At 34.8% G+C, this 19,612-nt stretch overlaps 1 protein-coding gene across 3 annotated transcripts in view; it reads right to left on the reverse strand.

Moving 5' to 3' along the window:
* Positions 1-385: 385 nt before the first annotated feature.
* The window catches only part of NSMAF (neutral sphingomyelinase activation associated factor), a 60,020-nt gene continuing 40,793 nt past the window's right edge, over positions 386-19,612 (reverse strand). For 2 of the 3 annotated variants that reach the window (XM_074278736.1, XM_074278735.1), the window contains 11 exons: positions 19,213-19,376; positions 15,747-15,855; positions 13,971-14,029; positions 9,560-9,627; positions 7,870-7,937; positions 7,353-7,476; positions 6,919-7,002; positions 5,444-5,594; positions 2,528-2,630; positions 2,224-2,333; positions 386-1,139 (listed from right to left, as the gene is read on the reverse strand). In XM_074278736.1, the coding sequence (XP_074134837.1) occupies positions 1,045-1,139; positions 2,224-2,333; positions 2,528-2,630; positions 5,444-5,594; positions 6,919-7,002; positions 7,353-7,476; positions 7,870-7,937; positions 9,560-9,627; positions 13,971-14,029; positions 15,747-15,855; positions 19,213-19,376 (1,135 nt within the window). In that variant the 3' untranslated portion in view covers positions 386-1,044. Of the gene's footprint in view, positions 1,140-2,223; positions 2,334-2,527; positions 2,631-5,443; positions 5,595-6,918; positions 7,003-7,352; positions 7,477-7,869; positions 7,938-9,559; positions 9,628-13,970; positions 14,030-15,746; positions 15,856-19,212; positions 19,377-19,612 lie in introns of those variants that run through there. The other variant, XR_012484320.1, reaches the window with a different exon arrangement.

Genomic DNA, 19,612 nt, shown 5'->3' on the forward strand with positions numbered 1-19,612 from the left:
GTGTTTTCCTCAATTAGTTTTTATACTTTCTTTTCATTTGGCTAATTGTAATCTTTAAGTAATAATTTCCATAACAATTCTCTTCCATTATTCCAATTTCCAGTTTCCCAGTTTTGTTTTGTTTTTTTTTAAACTCTTTTGTGAGTTCTGGACTGGACCAGAAAATTATATACCTCTTGAAAAAATGCCTTATTACCACTGAGAATATTTTTAGTAGGCAGGAAGTAAGTATGGAACCCAAAGACATTTCCTAACCTATTTTATGTAGTGGTAGTGTTTGAGTAAAAATAAAGTCTTTTGTGTTTTACAAGTCAATCAAGCTTAATATAAAAATCTTTGCTTCGAGTTTAAATTCGTCTGCTAAATGATTGCAAATAGAAAGTTCTTTCTTTACAGAAAAATAACTTTAATGATATCATAGAAAAGATAAAGACAAGCATTTAAGTTGAGATATAACAGGCATGATGAAAATACAAACCATTCCTGTAAATAATAAACTTACTGTATTTTAATTAAGATTATCCAAGTTCTTAAGAGTCTGGGTATAGCAGATTACTTACAAGTAATAGCCACTCCTTTAAAACAAAAGTAGCAATGCTGGTAGGATAATGGGACTCCTGTAGTAGAGAAGAGAACACACCTTTCATAGAAAAACTAAAACCTTGTAATGTTTATTGGGCACAGTGCCCTAAACCACGTTGTCTCACAGCTACCATTCTTGCCAGCTTTAAAGGCTCACTGGACCTTCTGACCATCAAGAAGATTATTCTTCCCTATAAATAAAGATTGTAACTTTTTCTCCTAACAACACCATGTGTAAGTTAAACTGTGGCCTTTAGGCCATCTTAAAAGATGGTAATTAATAGCTTTTAATGAAGTCACCATGATTTAGAAAGTTATTTTAAAACTACATAAACTTTCTATTTGGTCAAACTTCCAACTGGTATAATTGCACATTCACCAATCCATTTAAAAAGTTTGTTTTAAAAATACATTAACTTTGAAGAGAGTTCAGTTTCAAATTCAAATGAGGAAAAGGCACTTTTAATATTGCAGCTTCCAAAACATGATTTGTCTGTCTTCCCCTCCTGTAATAATGCTGCTACACTGTTCATTCATCCATATGCTTGTTACAGCACCTGGGAGGAGAAAGAAAACATTTTCTTTGCATCATATGGATATAATAGTTAATTCCTAAAATACTAGGATAATTGTGATAAACTTAGGTAATAGTCCTTAACATTCATTTAATGTGGTTCACACTGGACCTCATCCAATTAAATTCTTCATAAGATTTTAAATTGAATATCTTTGATTCTAAAACAGCTGTTGATTTTTCAGTTGAAAGATACAGAAAATGAGAAATTTTCTTCCACCTCTTTTCCATAGTTTAAAAAAAGGGCAGCATTCTCCCTCTCTTTCCCTCCCTCTCCCACTCTCTCAGCAAGTCCCAGGAAACTAAAACTGAAGGTGTTGAAGTGGAAAGAGTTTCACTATCCCACAAGTCTACCCACTTTATCCCCAATCAGCCTAAATTCTGATTGAGTACCTATATCTTCTGAGGTAAACCTCAAAATTCTTTACAATGAATATTAAAGACATGCAGCTAGCAATTTAAGTGAACTGCCTAGGGTGACACTATTAGCAGTATCTGAAGTCAGGTCTTCCTGATTCCAGGCCCAACACTATCCAATTGTTTTAACAGCTCCACCTCACCTCCCCTAGAATATAAACACAAAGGATTTAATTTTATGTAAAAATAGTATCCCTTGATAAGATAATATTTTTCCCTAACAAGAATTAGAAGGAGTACAACATTTATTAGCTGGGCAACAAACTAGTTAGGACCCTAGGGGCTTTAAATAATTATCCTTTGGAGAGTTTCAAGAATCAAAAGATTGTAAGATTCATTCATTGTTCATTGGAAACACCAATAGGGGCTTGTGAGCTGTAATAAAAAAGAATGCATATCCACAGGATTAGCACTAGAGCCCAAGAATAACAGCTGTCCTCCAGAGAGGAAGCCCACTCAGATGGTCCAGTCAGATTTACCCACTTTCAAAATGGTAGTGAGAACATTTATACCATGAAATTACATATGATCATGAAAAACAAAATAGACTTTTCACTCCTGCCTCAAGAAAACATTCATATTTTTGAGTTAGAGTGAGATCTAAGTATCTCCTGAGGACAAATACATAGAAGACTACAGAGAGAATTTACCTGTGTGGCCCTGAATTCTTTCACTAATTCTTGCTTCAATAAGGTCCCAAACTAACAATTCGCCAGATTGACTTCCAGCTAAAACACAATTCCCATCCCAAAGAAAGCACCTGCAAAAGTAATTTGAAAAGTTTTTAGAAGTAAATAAAATGCAAAAATTATAAATTAAAAGTCTTCATAAAATATAAAATATATTTAATATATAAATTTAAATACATATAATATAAATATATAAGTAATATATAAATATAAAACATAAAAATATATAAAAATAAAGCATCACAAGCATCTCAAAGACACATACCTCTGTGGATACTCTGAAGTCATAGATGAGATGAGCATTCCTGTCTGTACATCAATTACCTTAAGACAACCATCTTCTCCAGTACTAAGAACATGGCGACTATCTAAAGTAACATTTTAAGGAGGCAACATTGTTAAAGGATGAGTAAAAAAAAAAAAAAATTCCATTTTAAATTATTCTGAAGAATTTCCTGCCAAATCCAACTGCTTTTTCTATCAACTTCTTAGATCTCTGTTACACTTGATAACATGAACTCATGTCTTTTTATCCCCTTTGAAATTTATTCTTCTCTTGGAGGATTTCTTTTCTTCTTCCTGAATTGTAATTATAGGCAGGAAAGCTTAGGCTTTTTTCTTCTGTTCTCAATCTACCTCAGAGAACTACTCTAATCTCATGGCTATAGGTACTTTTTATACATTAATGACTTAATTAATGACCATTAATAACTTCTGGTTTTGTCTTTTTGCTCTAGTTCATTTCATTACTCTAATTGCTTATAGCATTTCCCCTTTGAGGTAATAGTGAAATAATGTCTTTAAATCTGAACTCATCTCCCTGAAGCGGTTTTCTCTTTCTGATTTCTTAGTTTCTGTCAACAGTATCATCATTTGATTCCTTCCCATCCAGTCAAACACTTAAGTCCTTTGAGTTTATTAAAATGTTTCCTATGTCTGTTCTTTTTATGTTCCCATTACTAATCCCTTTCCATATATTAATCTATTATTTACCGCAGTAATTCTAGTTTCTGCAATAATCTAGTTTTCTCCATATTCCAATGCAGCCTGCAAAATGCTTTCAGATTACAATTTTAAAAACATATCACATTTGCTCTGCACAAAACCCTTCCATAATTTCCCTTTCCCACATAACATAAATCCTTTTGCTCAATTTTTGAAAGCTCGTCAAAACGTGGTCTTGTCCTATTCCTCCACTGTTTATCAATACTGCAATTTCTTCTTTTGTTCAAATGGATTCTTGGCTGACCTATAAACAGTGGCACATTGAAAACCTTCTCCTTGCCTGTTCATCAACCAACCAACCAAATTAATAAGCATTTGTTAAGTGCCTCGGATGGGTCAAGTGTAATCTTATATTCTGGGAATGGAAAGTCTAATATGATATAGTCCCTGATCTCATAGGTTATATATTCATTCTATTGGACAAAATGACACGTGAATATCTAAAGCATATACAAAATAAATACAAGCTAATTTCCTAAAGAAGCCGGGCAGGATTAGGGGAAGTGGTGGGTAAAAGTGTGTTTGTGTGGAAAATGCTGATAGTTGGAGGTGGGGAATTAGGAAAGGACCCATATAGGAGCTGGTGTTTGAGCTAAGCTCTGAAGAAACTAAGTATTCTAAGGGATACAGGTGAGAGAAAATACATTCTGGGTAAGGAATATAGCTTATGAAAAGGCAGGGATGTGGGAAATGAAATGTTTTAGGTGAGAAACATTTATCTAGGCTAAAGAATATGTGATGCAAAGTATCTAGTGAACCTGGAATATGACATTGTAGATAGAAGCTTGTTGGGAAGAGATTTAAATGCCAAGTAGAGAAGTTTGTATTTGATTCTTGAGGTAACAGGAACCTAATGAAGTTTAATGAGCAGGGGAATAATACAATCAGATTTATGGTTTAGGAATATCACTTTGGCAGCTACTTGGAAATGGCCTAGAGAAGAGAAATTTGAGGCAGGGAGTCTAACTGGGAGATATACATTAGTTGAAGAGACACAGTGAAGGAAAACCTGAACTATGGTAATGATCATGCAAGTGGATGGAAGGATAAAGATGTGAGAGATAATGTGGTATGGAATTAACAAGATGTGATAATGTGGGATAAATGAAAGTATAGAGCTGAGAATGACTTCTGGATTATAAAACTAGCTGACTAGAAAAAAAGGCTGTGCTCTTGGCAGAAGAAGAAAATCAGAAAGTGATTGGGTTTTGGATAAAAGATGAATTTTGACTTAGATATGGGACACATATAAGACTGAGTCTGAATATCTAATGGGCAATGAATGATGTGAATCTGGTGCTCTGAAAAAAGATTATGGCTGGCTAACTCAATTAGGGAATTATCTAAATAGAGATAATATTTGGACTTGAGGTCACTGAGACAGAGGGAAGCCCTGCATCTTTGGTGAGATGGATTATTTTTATCTCCAGGTATCCAGTTTCCTTCCCTGACCATTCATTTATATTCCTTCCTGTGCACTCTCATGACCTCTGTATGGCAGTATACATTAGAAGCTGTCTTATATTTACGAAGTATTAGTCCTCTTTTCCTAACCAGATTCAAAATTCCTCAGCAGTTAGGAATCCTGTTTCAGACACATGCTAGTTATGTGACTCTGGACAAGTCAGTTAACCTTTCTGAGTCTCACTTTTCTCAAGTGTAAAATGGGTCTATGAGAATATAGTCAAGGCTGTTGTGAGGATCAACTAAGATAATGTATTTAAGTACTTTGCAAGCTTTAAGTACTATAGAAATATCAGCTAGTATTATTAACTTTGTCTAAATTTGCCCTAGCACTTAGGATTCTGTTTAAACAATGTTTAATAAATATCTATTGGGAGAATTTTCTCCTAAACTTGATAAGAATAGGAATCTAAACACATACTTATGTCTTAAAGACCCAAAAAACTGTATTTACAAAGCTTCCTACTACTATTCTGTAAGGAAAGACCTTGGGAAGCCAGTGAAGAACTGCAAAAGGAAAAAATGCTGAGGTGACTATTGAGTATGGACTCATTCTTCAGAGTATTCTTCTGGCAGTGTGAAAAGGGAGGATAAAGTAGAAGCAACCAACATAGCCTCCCATATGGACTCAGGGATCAGTGGAATGAGAGACAGGGGAAATAGGGAATTCAATCTGTATGCTGGCATCTAAAGAAATTAGAAAAATACGTACCAGGACTAAAAGCAGCATTATATACAGTTCCTGAGTGACAGGATATTTGATGTAACATAGTGGCGGTAGTAAGGTCCCAAATATTAACAATGCCTTCTTTGGTACCTGACACCAGGAGTGTACTTGCAGAATTTAAACTGATTGTATCTACCTAGGAAAGGAAGTACACTGATGAGCATCCCAAATAGAAATAAATAGATATAACTACATGTCACTATGTAGTTTCAAAAATTTAGTTCTAATGCAATCACTCAACTTTGCTATACTGTCCACAAATTTTTTTCCTTTTGGTGTCATAGTACAGATGTTTCCTAAGACCAACTTCTCAGAGGAAATAATTATTCCTATTTCTTAAAAATTAGAAATTAAGTTCTTTGTATGCTGCCAAAGATGAAGTGTTGCTGGAATAAATATGCTATTTTTTCTTTCTTTTTTTTTTTTTTTTTAAAACAAACTTGAACTGATGTTATTCTCAGAAAAATAGATCAGGAGTAAGAAAAAAAAAAAACGATAGAAGTTGCCAAACTGTTTGAAATACAGCTAACTCCTGATAGAAATGGGTTTTGCTAAAGACCTCCCAAATGATAGAACAGGCAAATTGTCAAGAATCAGTTTATTACCTTTTAAAATTTTAACCAGTTAAAAGCTGTAGTATACATTTGTTGGAAAAAAACTACATAGATGTAAGTATATATATCAACATCATATTTTACACACACACACACACACACACACACACACCCTAGTAACATGTCAACAGATAAATAAAATTATAAGTCTCAGTTTCCTCAGAAGCAGCTAGATGGTTGAGTGGAATGGAGTCTGAAAGACCTGAGTTCAAATCCAGCCTCACTTTACTAGCTATGTAACTGGACAACTCATTTAACCTAGGCTTGCCTCATGTGTAAAATGAGTTGGTGAAGGAAATGAATGGCAAATCCCTGCAGTATCTTTATCAAGAAAACCTCAACTAGGGTCACAAAAAAGTCAGACACAACTGAAACAAATGAACAACAACTTGGGTTTCCTCATCTGTAAAATGAGAGAGGTAGATGAAACAATTCCTATACTTCTTAATATTCTATAGGCAACTATCAAAGACAGATATGCTTTTGGTGGTTCGTTAAAGTATTCTAAAGCTTTATTCTGATTCAAGAATCTTCATCTTAAATTTCTCCTTTATCCTTTGTTGGATAGATGACAGAAAGATGTGAAATATACAAGAACTATGCAAAGCAATAGAGAGAGACAAAAAAGTCATGGATCAGAAACATTTTTAAAAGGCAGATTAACTGTCACCTGAAATAGCACAAAACCAGAATTTTAAAAATGTGTGTATGTATATGTGTGTGTGTGTGTGTGTGTGTGTGTGTGTGTGTGTGTGTGTGTGTGTGTGAGAGAGAGAGAGAGACAGAGTGTGGGCATAAGGGAAAGAAAGAAATTACTGCCTATATTTCATTCTTGTCCATACTCACACTGACATCATGTTCCAACTCAGCCAGCAATTCAAAGTGATGTTTCTTGGTCCCTGTCATCTCCAAAGGAACACAGGACCACACCTGAGATGCAAGCATATTTTTAAGTATTCACTCCAGGCACAGTTATTGTTTATATTTCTAGTTGGACTAGATGATTTCTTTAGTCTTTCCAGCTCTAAAAGCATATGCATTGCACACCTTACGGCTGGTGCTAGTTATCTTAATTAAATATCATGATACTTTTCTATGGTTGAATACTATATAAGATCCAAGTAAGCAATACTGTTAGATGTCCTAAAATATCACTGAATTTTAAAAAAAGCTACCAGCAAGTAAACATTTAAGAAATATTAAGATAATAATCAGTAATATAATAGTTGCCGTTATTCATATTACTCCAAGAATTTTCACTTTCATGTATATTTACCAACCTTCACTGTAGAGTCCCAAGATGCAGAATAGAGTCTGTTGTTATGCCAAGAGATTTTACTAACAGCATCATCATGTCCCATTAGTGTGTCTTGCCGTCTTCCAAATGCTATGGAATAAAAATAGCTTAAGAGAAAAGATAATGAATGTTATTAAAATATCATTTAAGACTGATATTGTGGCTCTTTTAAATATATACTCAAGAAACAATAGATTGTTAAAATTTCAAATCTACTAAGTGATTTACACAGCTAATTCTAGTTGTAGATTGCTTACTTCAGATCTGATAGACCCTTCACCTTTAAAATGTGAATTAAAAACAAAGATTAGGTGGGGTTATTTTCATTTGGGTTTTGAATATGTCCTATTTGTACATTCTTTAAAAGGACACAAATGTTGTTTTTTCTAAAATGAGGTAGGAAAGAATCCCCTCAATTTCAATCTGCATCCTTCTAAGCCCCCATAATATTTTCAGTGCAGTTGATAATATCATATATTAAAGCAAACAATAATACTCACACATTATTATCCCATGAAGAACTTATGACAGTGTTATCTCCTGGTAAAACTAAACAAGATGATAAAGCCTGAAATTTTGTGTTAAAAAAAAGATTTAATTTTAGTGATTTACAGATTATACATAATTCTTTAAAACATGGAGGTAAAAATCTCATAATGAGGCTTTGTTTCTTTTTTTGGAAAAAAAATAGGCTATTCAAATTCTAAGTTCTACCTTATTTACAATAGTTACTTAAGTATTAATTATCCTCCAAATTACCTTATTATTACTTATTAAATTATTAACTAATCTCACTTCTCTTTATTGACTTTTTCTGCCCTCTCCCCCTTCTCACTAGGCTATGTAAGAAAATGTGAACATAATAGATAGCTAAGCATAATATCAACTTCTGAAGACATCAGCACATAAGAACCTATTTTACTTTAGTCTAAACATTTTAAGAAAGAGACATACAAATTAAGATCTAAAAAATTGTATTTACTAAGCTTCCTACTACTATACCATAAGGCAAGACTCTGGGAAGCCAATCAAGAATTGCAAAAGGGAAAAAATACTGAGGTGACCATTGAATATGGATTCACACTTAACTTCAGAATATTCTTCTGGCTGTGAAAAGGGAGGACAAAATAGAGGTGACATAGCCTCCTACATGGACTCAAAGTTCTAGTGGAGAAGCTATTTCAATAAGAACCAACATAACAGGAGTAGCTAAATGGCACAGTAAATAGAGCACTAGTCTGAGAGTCAAGAGGAACTAAGTTCAAATCTGGCCTCAAATGCTTAGTGCGTACCAGCAGTTAGACCCTGGAGAAGTCACAACCTCAATTGTCTTAACAAAATAAATAAATAAAGGGAGAATATATAATTTTTAAAAAGGGGAGGGGGCAGGATGGATAGAGCACCAGCCCTGAAATCAGGAGAACAGAAGTTCAAATACAGCCTTAGATACTTACTAAGTGGACAAGTCACTTAAACCTGATTTCCTCCCAACCAGAAAACAAAAGACAAAACAAAACAACAAACAAAAATAGGAAAGAACCAACTTAGTGCAGTTGGGCAGCTAGAAGAGCCACACAATTGAGGCTGTCCTGAACCTACCACTCTCTCTCAGAAACCTGACTGTTCAAAAATATGGATTATATGGGAATCAACTCCCCAGCCTTATTTGCACTGTCACTCCCTCCTAATATTCTTTTACTATCTGTCCTATCTTTATGTTCCACAATCCCTACCCTATGCATGTAATATATGCACCTTTGGATCTTCCCATTTACCCTGTGATGACTTTATTCTAAGTCTTGCTATCTGGTTTATAGATGAAATTGCTTGTGTTTTATTTCCCCCAATTAGGGTAGAATTTCCTTAAGAACATTCCTTAAGAACTTTCTAATCTTCTCAACTTAAACCTTCAAAATATAGATCATACCTAGAACAAAGTAAGTGCTTAACTGTTGCTTTTTCATTCATTCATTCACTAACTTCTAGGTCAAACACAATAGCATTAGAAAGAAAAACTGAAAGATTTCAAAAATGGATTAATTTAATAACCTAGAACAACACACAAAACATTTTCTATGGGGACAGATTAAAGAGAAATTCAATTAAGTATCAAATCACTACAATCAAATTACTAACTATAGTGATGTCCATCAAACCTCAATAAAAAAATAAGATTTAAAAGTAACTCACCATATTTGAAAATGATATACTTCTTTGGAGAGTTTTGGATTCTTTAGAAAACATCTTCAATGTAGAATCTAATGCGATTAATTATTAAGAAAAAATATGAGAAAGAACTTTTGAAAAATTAACAATTTTTAAAAATTACATGTAAATATAACTTTGATCTTTTACTTTTTAATTTCAAATTCTCTTCCTCTTTTTCCTCAATAAGCAAGCATGCAATTTGATAAATGTTATACATGTGCAGTCATACAAAACATTTCCATGTTAGTCACATTGTGAAAAAGAGATAAAAAACCTATGGAAAAAAAATGAAGAAGGGAAAAAAGTAAGCTAAAATTTGTACTCAGACACCATCAGTTAATAAAGAACTTTCTATTAATTAAAGCTATATAAAAATGGAACAGATTGCATCTTGAAGGAGTAGATCTGTCCACTGAAATGTTTGTTCAGAGACAGGGTGACTTTCCATCGCACATGCCATAGAGGAATTCTATAATAGTAAGGTAGGAGAGTGGTCCAAATGACAACTGAGATTCTCAACAACTCTTCAATTGCATGAAATATTCTCTGCCAAGGAAAGCATTTATAGAACCAAAATGAAATACTGTATTATTTTTCTCACATTTCAACATGATCAAATTTAAAATCTGAAAATATAATAATAGAATTGAGCTTATAGGCAGAAAGTAAAATTTTAAAATGGTTAACTTGTACTATTTAAATATTTCACCTAATATATATGCCTTGACAAATAGTTCAATAATATTTATGGGCCTTCCTTGCTTTGGTAATCATGGGAAAGGAACCCCCAATTAAAGCTATCATTAATTTCCTGAAGCAGAATATCTGAGCACATTATTCTCATTTGCTTAGTACAAACTTTTAAATGTTCCTAAAGTCAGTTAAAATCTTTTTTTTTTAAGACTATCACCTCACTTTTGGCACATCCAAGATTTGGCACTAACATATAAACTTACTTTAATGTCCAAACATGAGAGTTAATTTAAAAACTGTGAGAAAATAGTAGTCTTAACTTTTTATTTTGTATATTATACCTTAAATGGAACTATAAAGAAAATAACCATGCTGAAATTCCATGACAGTATTTACATATTTTGCATATGTTCTCTGATGGTAACTGAAGAAAACAAAACAAAACAAAAAGGCACTTGCAAACACAGGTGAATTCTTTCCATGAAGGTACTGATCACCCTTCTATTGAAGTCCTACCTTGGATGTCTACTAGCTCTGAGGGGACACTGGGTTCTCTGAAATTATTTCAATGAAATACAAGGATCTACCACACTTCAAATATGGGCCTGGCAGTGGACCACATAGCTACTCTCTACAGACAAGTGTAGTGACCTTCAGAGATGCTCAGTATCAATACTGAAAATAGGCTGAAAATTTTTTCATTCCCGGGAACTTTCAAAGGTTGTATACAAAGTTTAAAAGCAATTACAAACTGTATTGCTGGAATGAGTATCCATCCATATCAATGAAATTATAAAGCATAAAGATACTGAAGAAAACAGAAATCTAGAAGCAAAAGGGATCTCAGAGGCTGTCTGCCCAACCCCCTCATTTTACAGTGAAGGATACTAAGGCACAGAGAAAAATGACTTGCTTTACAATCACTTTGGGGCGGTTGAAAGTTAGGGAAATTGGACTGTAAATCCTCCACTACCAGGTATAGATCCTATCTGAGAGGCACTTGTATCAAGCTTTTAATATGATTAGCTTTTAGAATTCAAACTTTTCCATATTGTGTTATATTCCTTAATTAATGAAATATAATAAAATGAACAGAGAGAGTAGGTGAATGAAACGACATTTTTCTTTCTATAATTATTTAGAAGACTTTTTTTTTTCCCCTGAGGCTGGGGTTTAAGTGACTTGCCCAGGGTCACACAGCTAGGAAGTGTTAAGTGTCTGAGACCACATTTGAACTCAGGTCCTCCTGAATTCAAGGCTGGTGCTCTATCCACTGCGCCACCTAGCTGCTCCCTAGAAGACATTTTCTTAAGATCAAAATTTTCTACTATGTAATAGAGCTCTCTGATAATGCTAAAGATGAATATAAGAGCAAGTTAATATGTAATTTTTCATGGGCTTTCTCCTGTGGCAAGAAGATTATCTATCAGGGCTCCCCACAAGTTGGGTCTGGACAACTTTTCTTCAAATCCTATTCCACACAGGCTAAATTAGTTTTAAGGACACTGAAAATGTCCCTGAGTCTTGTTCTCCCCTAAGGCAAAATTCCAGCAATATGCCAACACTAGTACAGGATGGCTATGTCCTCAATAAATATCCTGTCCCTGTCATGACTAAATAATCTTTTTCTCATTGTTGGATGGACAAGTATTACATATTTGTTTCAATCTTGAAACTGAGCTATTAGATAAGCACACCTTGATTACTACCTCTCCATACTTAAAACACATTCAACAATGAAAATAATAATAGAATATGCAGGAAATGTGCATATCAGTAACAGATTCTTTAAAAAAAATTAAGATGAGCAAATAGTAAAAATTAAAGTTTTTAAATTTTTGTATATCTTACTGACAAATCAAAAATAACAGTTAAACTTTAATATTCAAGAGCTTGGAGAAAGGAATGTCAAGATTTACAAGATCATACAATGATTAAAGAAGGACTTTAAACCAACTGTGTCAGAAAAGCCCAGCTAAGAATACAAAGCCCTATTTAACAGTATAAAGACTGGGGATATAGCAAAACACAAATGAATGAACATCCTGGCAAAAGATCATTGCTTCCTTCTTTCATAAGAACAGCCTTTGTATAACTTGGGAGACTAAAGGAGCCTAGTGAAGAATCAGAATATTAACTTCCTTTGACTGGCTTTATAATCACATCTGTCCTCTGTGGGAATTTGCTTTTGAATATCTACTGAAGTAGATATTTGTGCATGTAAAAGGGATGAAAAATCACAAATGATAAAATATTGTGCTAAACAAGGATCAAATAGCACACTTGGGCTTATTTGATAGTGTTTGATAGAAAAGTATAAGCTTCTGGATTAATACAACAGAAATAAAGCTTAATAGGATAGAGAGCAAAAGAATAGATTGCTTAGTTAAAAGTATCCTCCTTAAAATTAACTTTTCAAAATCTAAAAAGGAAACAGATAAAAATGTTAAAAATCAAGATACCAGGGAAAGCAGACATATTCATAGTTATATATTTTCTTGTTTCAGTCCACTTCAGAGATGTTGTATTAATATAATCTTTTAAAAAAAATACTTATTAACTAAAAACTTCAGATTATTTTAGCAAACTTGTTAAGGTATAACATAAATGATAATAATGATAGAAGAACAGCAATCTCTTTTAAACAAATTCTTTTTGTCAGGCTTGTTTCTTTGTATCTTTATAATTTCATCCCGGATAGTCTTTCATTCCTTATAGGTTGATTCAGATTTCTGTAGAGAGGGAATTCTCTGGAAGATACCCCAATGAATTAAGTGGGATTGATGAAAAGGAATTAGTTTTGGGGTTGGTTGGAGAATCTGGATTCAGACTTCATCCTGTTTATTCCGTGGATGATCCTGGGCAAGTCATTTTTCTCTGTGCCTCAGTATCCTTCATCGTAAAATGAGGGGGTTGGACCTGATGGGAGTTGAGGTCCCTTTAAGATTCCTTTCTGATTTCCCAACCCCCATGGCTGATCTTGATTCACAAATCCTGGTCAAAAAGCACCCTTTTGAATATCCGAACCCAGCCCCCACTATCTGCTCAGCTTCCCCCAGCCCCCACTGGATCTGAGCTGGCTTGGGTTTTTTCAGCCCCCCACAAACCATTTCTTCCTTATCTGAAAAGCCCGCCAAGAACTTGGAACTGCCCACAATCTCCTTCTAGGTATAAAAGAGCCAAGCCTGAGCTCTCTCTTTGCAGGAGCCCCCCCTCCAACACATGGTATCCTTCTGGCCATGTGAGGGTTCCTGCTCGCCCAGCAGCCACCTTAGGCCCTGTAGTCTTTCTAACTGAATTTTACTTCCAAATTTCTATAATAAACCTTTTATTTATCAAACTAGGTTTTCGGGCCTGCAAATTCATTTACAGGGGACACTGCGCATCATGGGATCTTTGCACTGACAAACGGGGTTCCCCCTTTACTTTCTCTCATCAGACAGACAGCCTCTGAGATCCCTTTTGCTTCTAGACCCACGAGCCTATAACTAAATTTCAAGCTAACTCCTTCTACGTTGTAAAATGCCCAAAGAAATTTAATTAAAACAAACCAAAAAGGAGGCATACAGAATAGAACTCTTGTGATTTAAGTTCTCTGTTACTTGGTTTCTTCCTTATATAAAGGAGTCTGAATTGGAAAGTATCAGATTTAGTCATGCTGCTGAGATTCACTTCTCAATTTTTATAACATCAGACGAACCTTGAGATGTTGTGAAGACTGAAGACCCATTATAAGAGACTGCTATTCCAGTAATTGTCCTGTTTAAAAACAATTTTATAGATCAGTTATTATCCATATTTGTAGGGGATTTACTCTATCCTTCAATTCCCACTACCCTATATTCTTTTGTCTTCCTACCTTTTCCCTCCTTTCTAGATCCCCAAGTCTTCTGTCCTATGCAAATTTACTAAATTGTTACTCAATTATCTCATGTCCACTCATATCCTTTTGCTCTACAGGTATTCTAAGGCAAGGGTAGGCTAAGATAGGCTAGGCAACTTCTCTTCCAACTCACCAAGCCAATTCTACTTTCTCCACAATATCTTTCTTAAATGGGAAGTGGTAGATTTCTTCTACCCCCCTGAGCTGAAATGAATAAGCACATGAATTTGCCAGTAGACTTGTTCCCCCATAGAATAACATTCTAAGTGTCTGAACAGGTTGCCTATATTTCTCCACATTCTTAGAAGGGTTTGATTACATTTGCATTGCCATCAGTTTGAAACTCCAGAAAAGCAAAAGGTCAGTTTGGAATAAAATAATAACACAGAGTTGCAGTTTTAAGATGACACTGTTTAATTGTGGCTATCAGACCTCCTCCTCTGAACCATTTCTCTAGTAATGGTAATGTTCATAGTCTATGAGGATGAGACATCTAGCCCATGCATGCCTACATCTCCAGCCTTAGTAAAAAATCATTGGCTACAAGTATATCCTATAAAAGAGTTCTGATAAAACATATCCAGCAGCCTATAAGTTCTCATTCCATAAAATGCCTCCCCCACTGATCACACCAACTTAAAGCACAATAAAGGCTCAAGAGTATAAAATCTGACATCCACAACCACTATTCAGCAAATGTCATCATTGAACTTCCTTCTATGAATCATAATTTCAAAATCTGTCCAAAGGGCCTGAGGTTTCTGAAAATTTTAAAATATGGAGAGAAGAAACTGCCAGTAAAAGTACATATGGAAGAAGCATAGAGAAGTGGAAAAGGATTTTAATCCAGATCTTCTGGATTAAAATCCTACACATGCCATTTACTGTAACCTATATGTATGACCTTGGGAAAGTCATTGAACTGGATTTCAGTTTCCTCATCTGTAAATTACTTTTAAGGTTCTTTCCCACTCTAGATCAACAGTCCTAGCTAGTAATAATAGATAACTACTATATAAGGGTCAAAAGTGGAAGCCCTAACATCTAGGAATGGGGCTTTACACACAATACCATATGTGAATTCTCTTTTCCATATTTCCTCTTACTGAGAACAGGAAAGTCCGTTAAAGCTTAAAGAATCCTGAAAGATAATCTAGTTTAAGCCCTTAGAAAGGGAAGTAAACTGAGGTCATGGGGTTTCAGTGACCTGCCCAGAATGATACAATGAAGAAGTAACAAATGGAAAGCCCAGTCTCCTGGGAGTTTAATACCTTTCCTCTTAAGAATCCTAGGTTCTAATACTTAGCTTTCACTTATTTACCTGAGCATGTCATAACCTCTCTGGGTCTCAGTTTTTTCAACTGTAAAATGAGAAGGTAAACAAAATTCTAACATCTTGTCATCATTCAGCAAAATGATCCAAAAAAAGGACTCAGGGCCACATTTCAAAGACTTTTATCCAAGGTCACCACACATACCTTTGGAGTTGGAATAATAGCTTTTCTTAATTCAGATGAACACATGAATACAGTTTTAAAATCTTAATTTTTGTAAAGTTTGCCAGCTTGCTAATATTCAAGTTAAGACTCTTACTCTTTGTGGATTTTATAGCTCTCATGTAATTTCAGTTTGGTGATATTATTCCAGGCAAGTGTTCTGCTTTCTTCAGTCAGGTCTTCAAATGATTCTTCACCTGGAGAGACTAAGTCATTGCCAAATTAGTTATAACTAAAAAAACCCCAACTCTACAGTTATATCTTATACTACTTTACTGTTGCAATACACAAGGAAAAATATTAGCAATAATGTGACTAGGTTCTGAATTTCAGAATCACATTCTGTGAAGATTAAAATTTTTCAATCTTTATCAGTGGATTTGGAATGTTGTCCCTTACACACCCCCTAATCTTCAAATTCATTCACTCTCTTTAACCTGTCTGGAACATTTGATACTGCTGGCCATCTCACTCCTATTCCTTTAAGTTTTGTTTCTTCCCTTTTAACTTCTGCTTGTTTTTCTTCTAACCTTTTAAGTCGGTGTTCATTAAGTTTTTATCTTCAGCCACCTTCTATCTCTCTCTTGACAATCTCATTTATTTTTAAAGATAGATTCAACTATCACTTTTATATGAGTGATTTAAAAGTCTTCATCTGCAGTGATGTCTCTAACAAATTTGTATTTGAAGCTACTCAATAGGATATCTCTGAGGTAACAATATGACTCCTGAAAACTCAACATGTACTAAAACAAGTTATTGTATTTTCTCTAAAACTTATCCTTATTTTTCTGACTTAATCGATCTCTATTTAAGATGCTGGCTTCTTATATTAGAAAAATGGATGTTATCTTTGACTCTTCCCTTTCCTCACACATCCAGTTAGTTATAAACTCTTTTCAATTATATACTCACAGTACCTCTTACAACCACCTCTTTCCTTCTGTTCCAACAATTACCATCCTAGGATAAAACCTCATCATCATGCCCCCAGACTACTGCCTCCAAAAAGACCTATACTAGTTCCTTTCATACTCTTCCTCTTCCAATCCATCCTGTGTTCAGAGAAGACTAACACCCCTAGTGTGAGAGTGGCCAGGAAGAATACAAAGGTGCCTCAAACGCTGCAGTGAGCCAGGGGAGTCCACCCCAAGCAAGTACAGACTTCCCCCCTTGTGGAACAGGAGAATGAACCAATGGCCATCCAGGCAGGGGAAGCAGGTGTAGAGGAGCACTCGGAGCTTGGTTAGATATTGAAGACACCAAGGTCCTCCCCTGCACCTTCAGTCATTGCCAGTTGTTTTGACTCTGTGCTGAAGCGGGAAAGTGATGACTGAAAGAGAGTAAGGCTGATAACTGTGTGCAATTCTGCCTTTCTTAAATCCAATTTACATACGAATCAAAAGATGTGACCATGCCATTTTACCATTTCTACCTATCTCAAAGCCCTGAAGCACTGGGCAAGTGACTAAGCAGCAGGTATAGATGCACTAGGAGCTGTAAGTCACAACCCTGCACATAGGTGGCTCAGGGTTATCTCCTCACTGGAAGCAGCTGTGGGATCCGGCAGCCTTCTAGGTATCTCAGCAGCCTTTTAAAGATCACATTGCTCACCAGGTGTGAGAAAAGGTGTTCTAAAAATTGTCTGCTTACCTAACCCCTCTTCTGATTACTGCAGCAAATGAAGCTCTCACCCTGTGGTCAAAACATTAAAAAAATGTGCAAAGACTTCTGAAAAGTTGAAAGTGATTGTATGACATAGGAGACACTGGCACAGGATTGCCCAGAATGGCATGCCTTCATTAGAGAACAAATGAACAAAGCAGAATTGAATCAGCTCAGAAGAAATAAGAGATGTGCAGTTAGCTCACCAGGACTAACAGTGTCTAACCTGTGGCCGAGCCTTTCGAGCTCATACTGATCTGATCAGCCAAAGTCAGGATCATGGTAACTTGACTACAACATAGTGATGTCATTTTGGTTCTCTTTGTGAACTTAGGATAACCACCACACACTGCCAGACCAATCAACTTTATTTATTTATTTAGTCATGATTTACTCAAAGCCCTTCAGTGGTTTCTGATTGCATACTTAGTAAAGTTTTACTTCTTTATCTTGGTAGTCAAAGCTAACTACAATCTAACCACCTTATCTCATGCAACTTTCCTGTAGTCTAGCAAAACTTGATTAGTCATCATTCCATAAGTCTCCTGTTCCCTGTAAAAAAAGCCACCTTTGCCCTTTAAAATCTTACCCAGTGTCTGAAGTATAACTCATTTGTCACCTCTTCTTTGAAAGTTTTTCAGATCCTTCCATTTTATAATGACCTTCCCTACTCAGAATTTACATAGCACTTTTCACAGCCTTCTACTACACTAACACATATAATTATAATACAAAAAAATAATCTGTCATGTCCCTCCACTAAACTTAAGTTTCATGAGGATAGGGACTGTTATCTTTAAATGTTGTATCTTCTCCAATACTTATTATAAAGCAGGAACATAGCAAAAATCATTGATTTGAATTGAAATGAAAAATATAAGGAAAATTTCTCAAGAATCCATTTCCTAGCCAACAGGAATTCCTTGCACACAGTCCATGCCCATTGAAATTTAAGGCATCATGTTTTATAGCATGTTCTGCATTTGAAGTCAGGGAGATCTGGATTCCAGTTTTTTCATCATCCATATGTAAAGAAGTTGGATTCAATGACTTTAGTCCCTTTCAACTCTAATTTGATAATCTTATGAATTACTAAAAGAATAAATTTTTTGATTACTAGATGCCTTTGTTTATGCACTTCTCTTTGAGATTCTGTTATTGTTGACATTCCCTTTATTTCTGCTTTCCTGATGGATTGGAGGCATTCACCTTTTAAAAATAATTAATATTTTTAGACAACATAGTCATATGACTGTAGTTACTGAAAATATGACTAAACATCAATATATAAATATGACCATGAAATAATCTTATGTATAGCTAGGTAACGACATTTTTTAAAGCCTTTTAGCCTGATGAAGAACAATAAAATTCACTAGATATTGCTGAAAAAATATAAGAAAAGTCTGTGAAAGAGTACAGTGTGATATTTGCAATCTACCTACCTTGAACATGCTTGAAAAATATTCTAAATGGAAATGTGATAAGAAGATTATAAAAAACCTACCACAGTTCTGGACACACTTAATTATTTGCTGAGTGAATGATTTTGTCTTGTGGCCCACAAGAAGGAATGGGATATTAGTTGTTCCTGATTTCCTTTCTGGTTAGGAGTCTTAAGGCTGCATGAGGAAAATTCTACCAGCAAAAAAAATGTCATAGCCAGGGGCTATAAATATAGGGAAATGAAGAACCAAGACTCAAAACTAGATTTATTGGACAAAGGAATCAAGGAAAAGGAGAAGGAAGAAACAACATTCATGATGTCCTAACCAGTCCAAATCTAAGCTAAAAGAATAATGCTCAAAATAAAAGTAATTGGATTTCTCTATGGTCACTGACTTAAACCAACAACTGTTCATAATTTATAAGAGCATGAAGTTGGTAGACATATTTACCTGGAGAATCTGCTAAGGAAGCACTCTGACTGGAGGGCTGTGACAAGCTTTTGATCTTTGGGGTGATTCTTCGAGGATGAGGTATTAAAAATAGCTGTTTTGGTGTCTGCCCGAATTCCAAGATTTGGGTCAGCATAGCTACTTTCTCATCAGGATCCTCTATACTTTTAGGTAAAACACAATTTTCAGAGCAATTATGTTACAAGTTTCTTAAAAAACATCCAACTCAGATAATACACAGTGATAGCAAGACAAATATACAATTATCTCCTATTAGCTAATGATTTCTTTGCCATCTGACATCACAGCACATTGTATTTATTATTTATATTCTATACTTCTTTCTGTCTTATCACTCTTTTTATACACTGAACTCTGAGTACACTAAAGGCAAAGACCC

This window comes from Sminthopsis crassicaudata, chromosome 1, assembly GCF_048593235.1.
Source record: "Sminthopsis crassicaudata isolate SCR6 chromosome 1, ASM4859323v1, whole genome shotgun sequence".
NCBI classification, from domain to species: domain Eukaryota; kingdom Metazoa; phylum Chordata; class Mammalia; order Dasyuromorphia; family Dasyuridae; genus Sminthopsis; species Sminthopsis crassicaudata.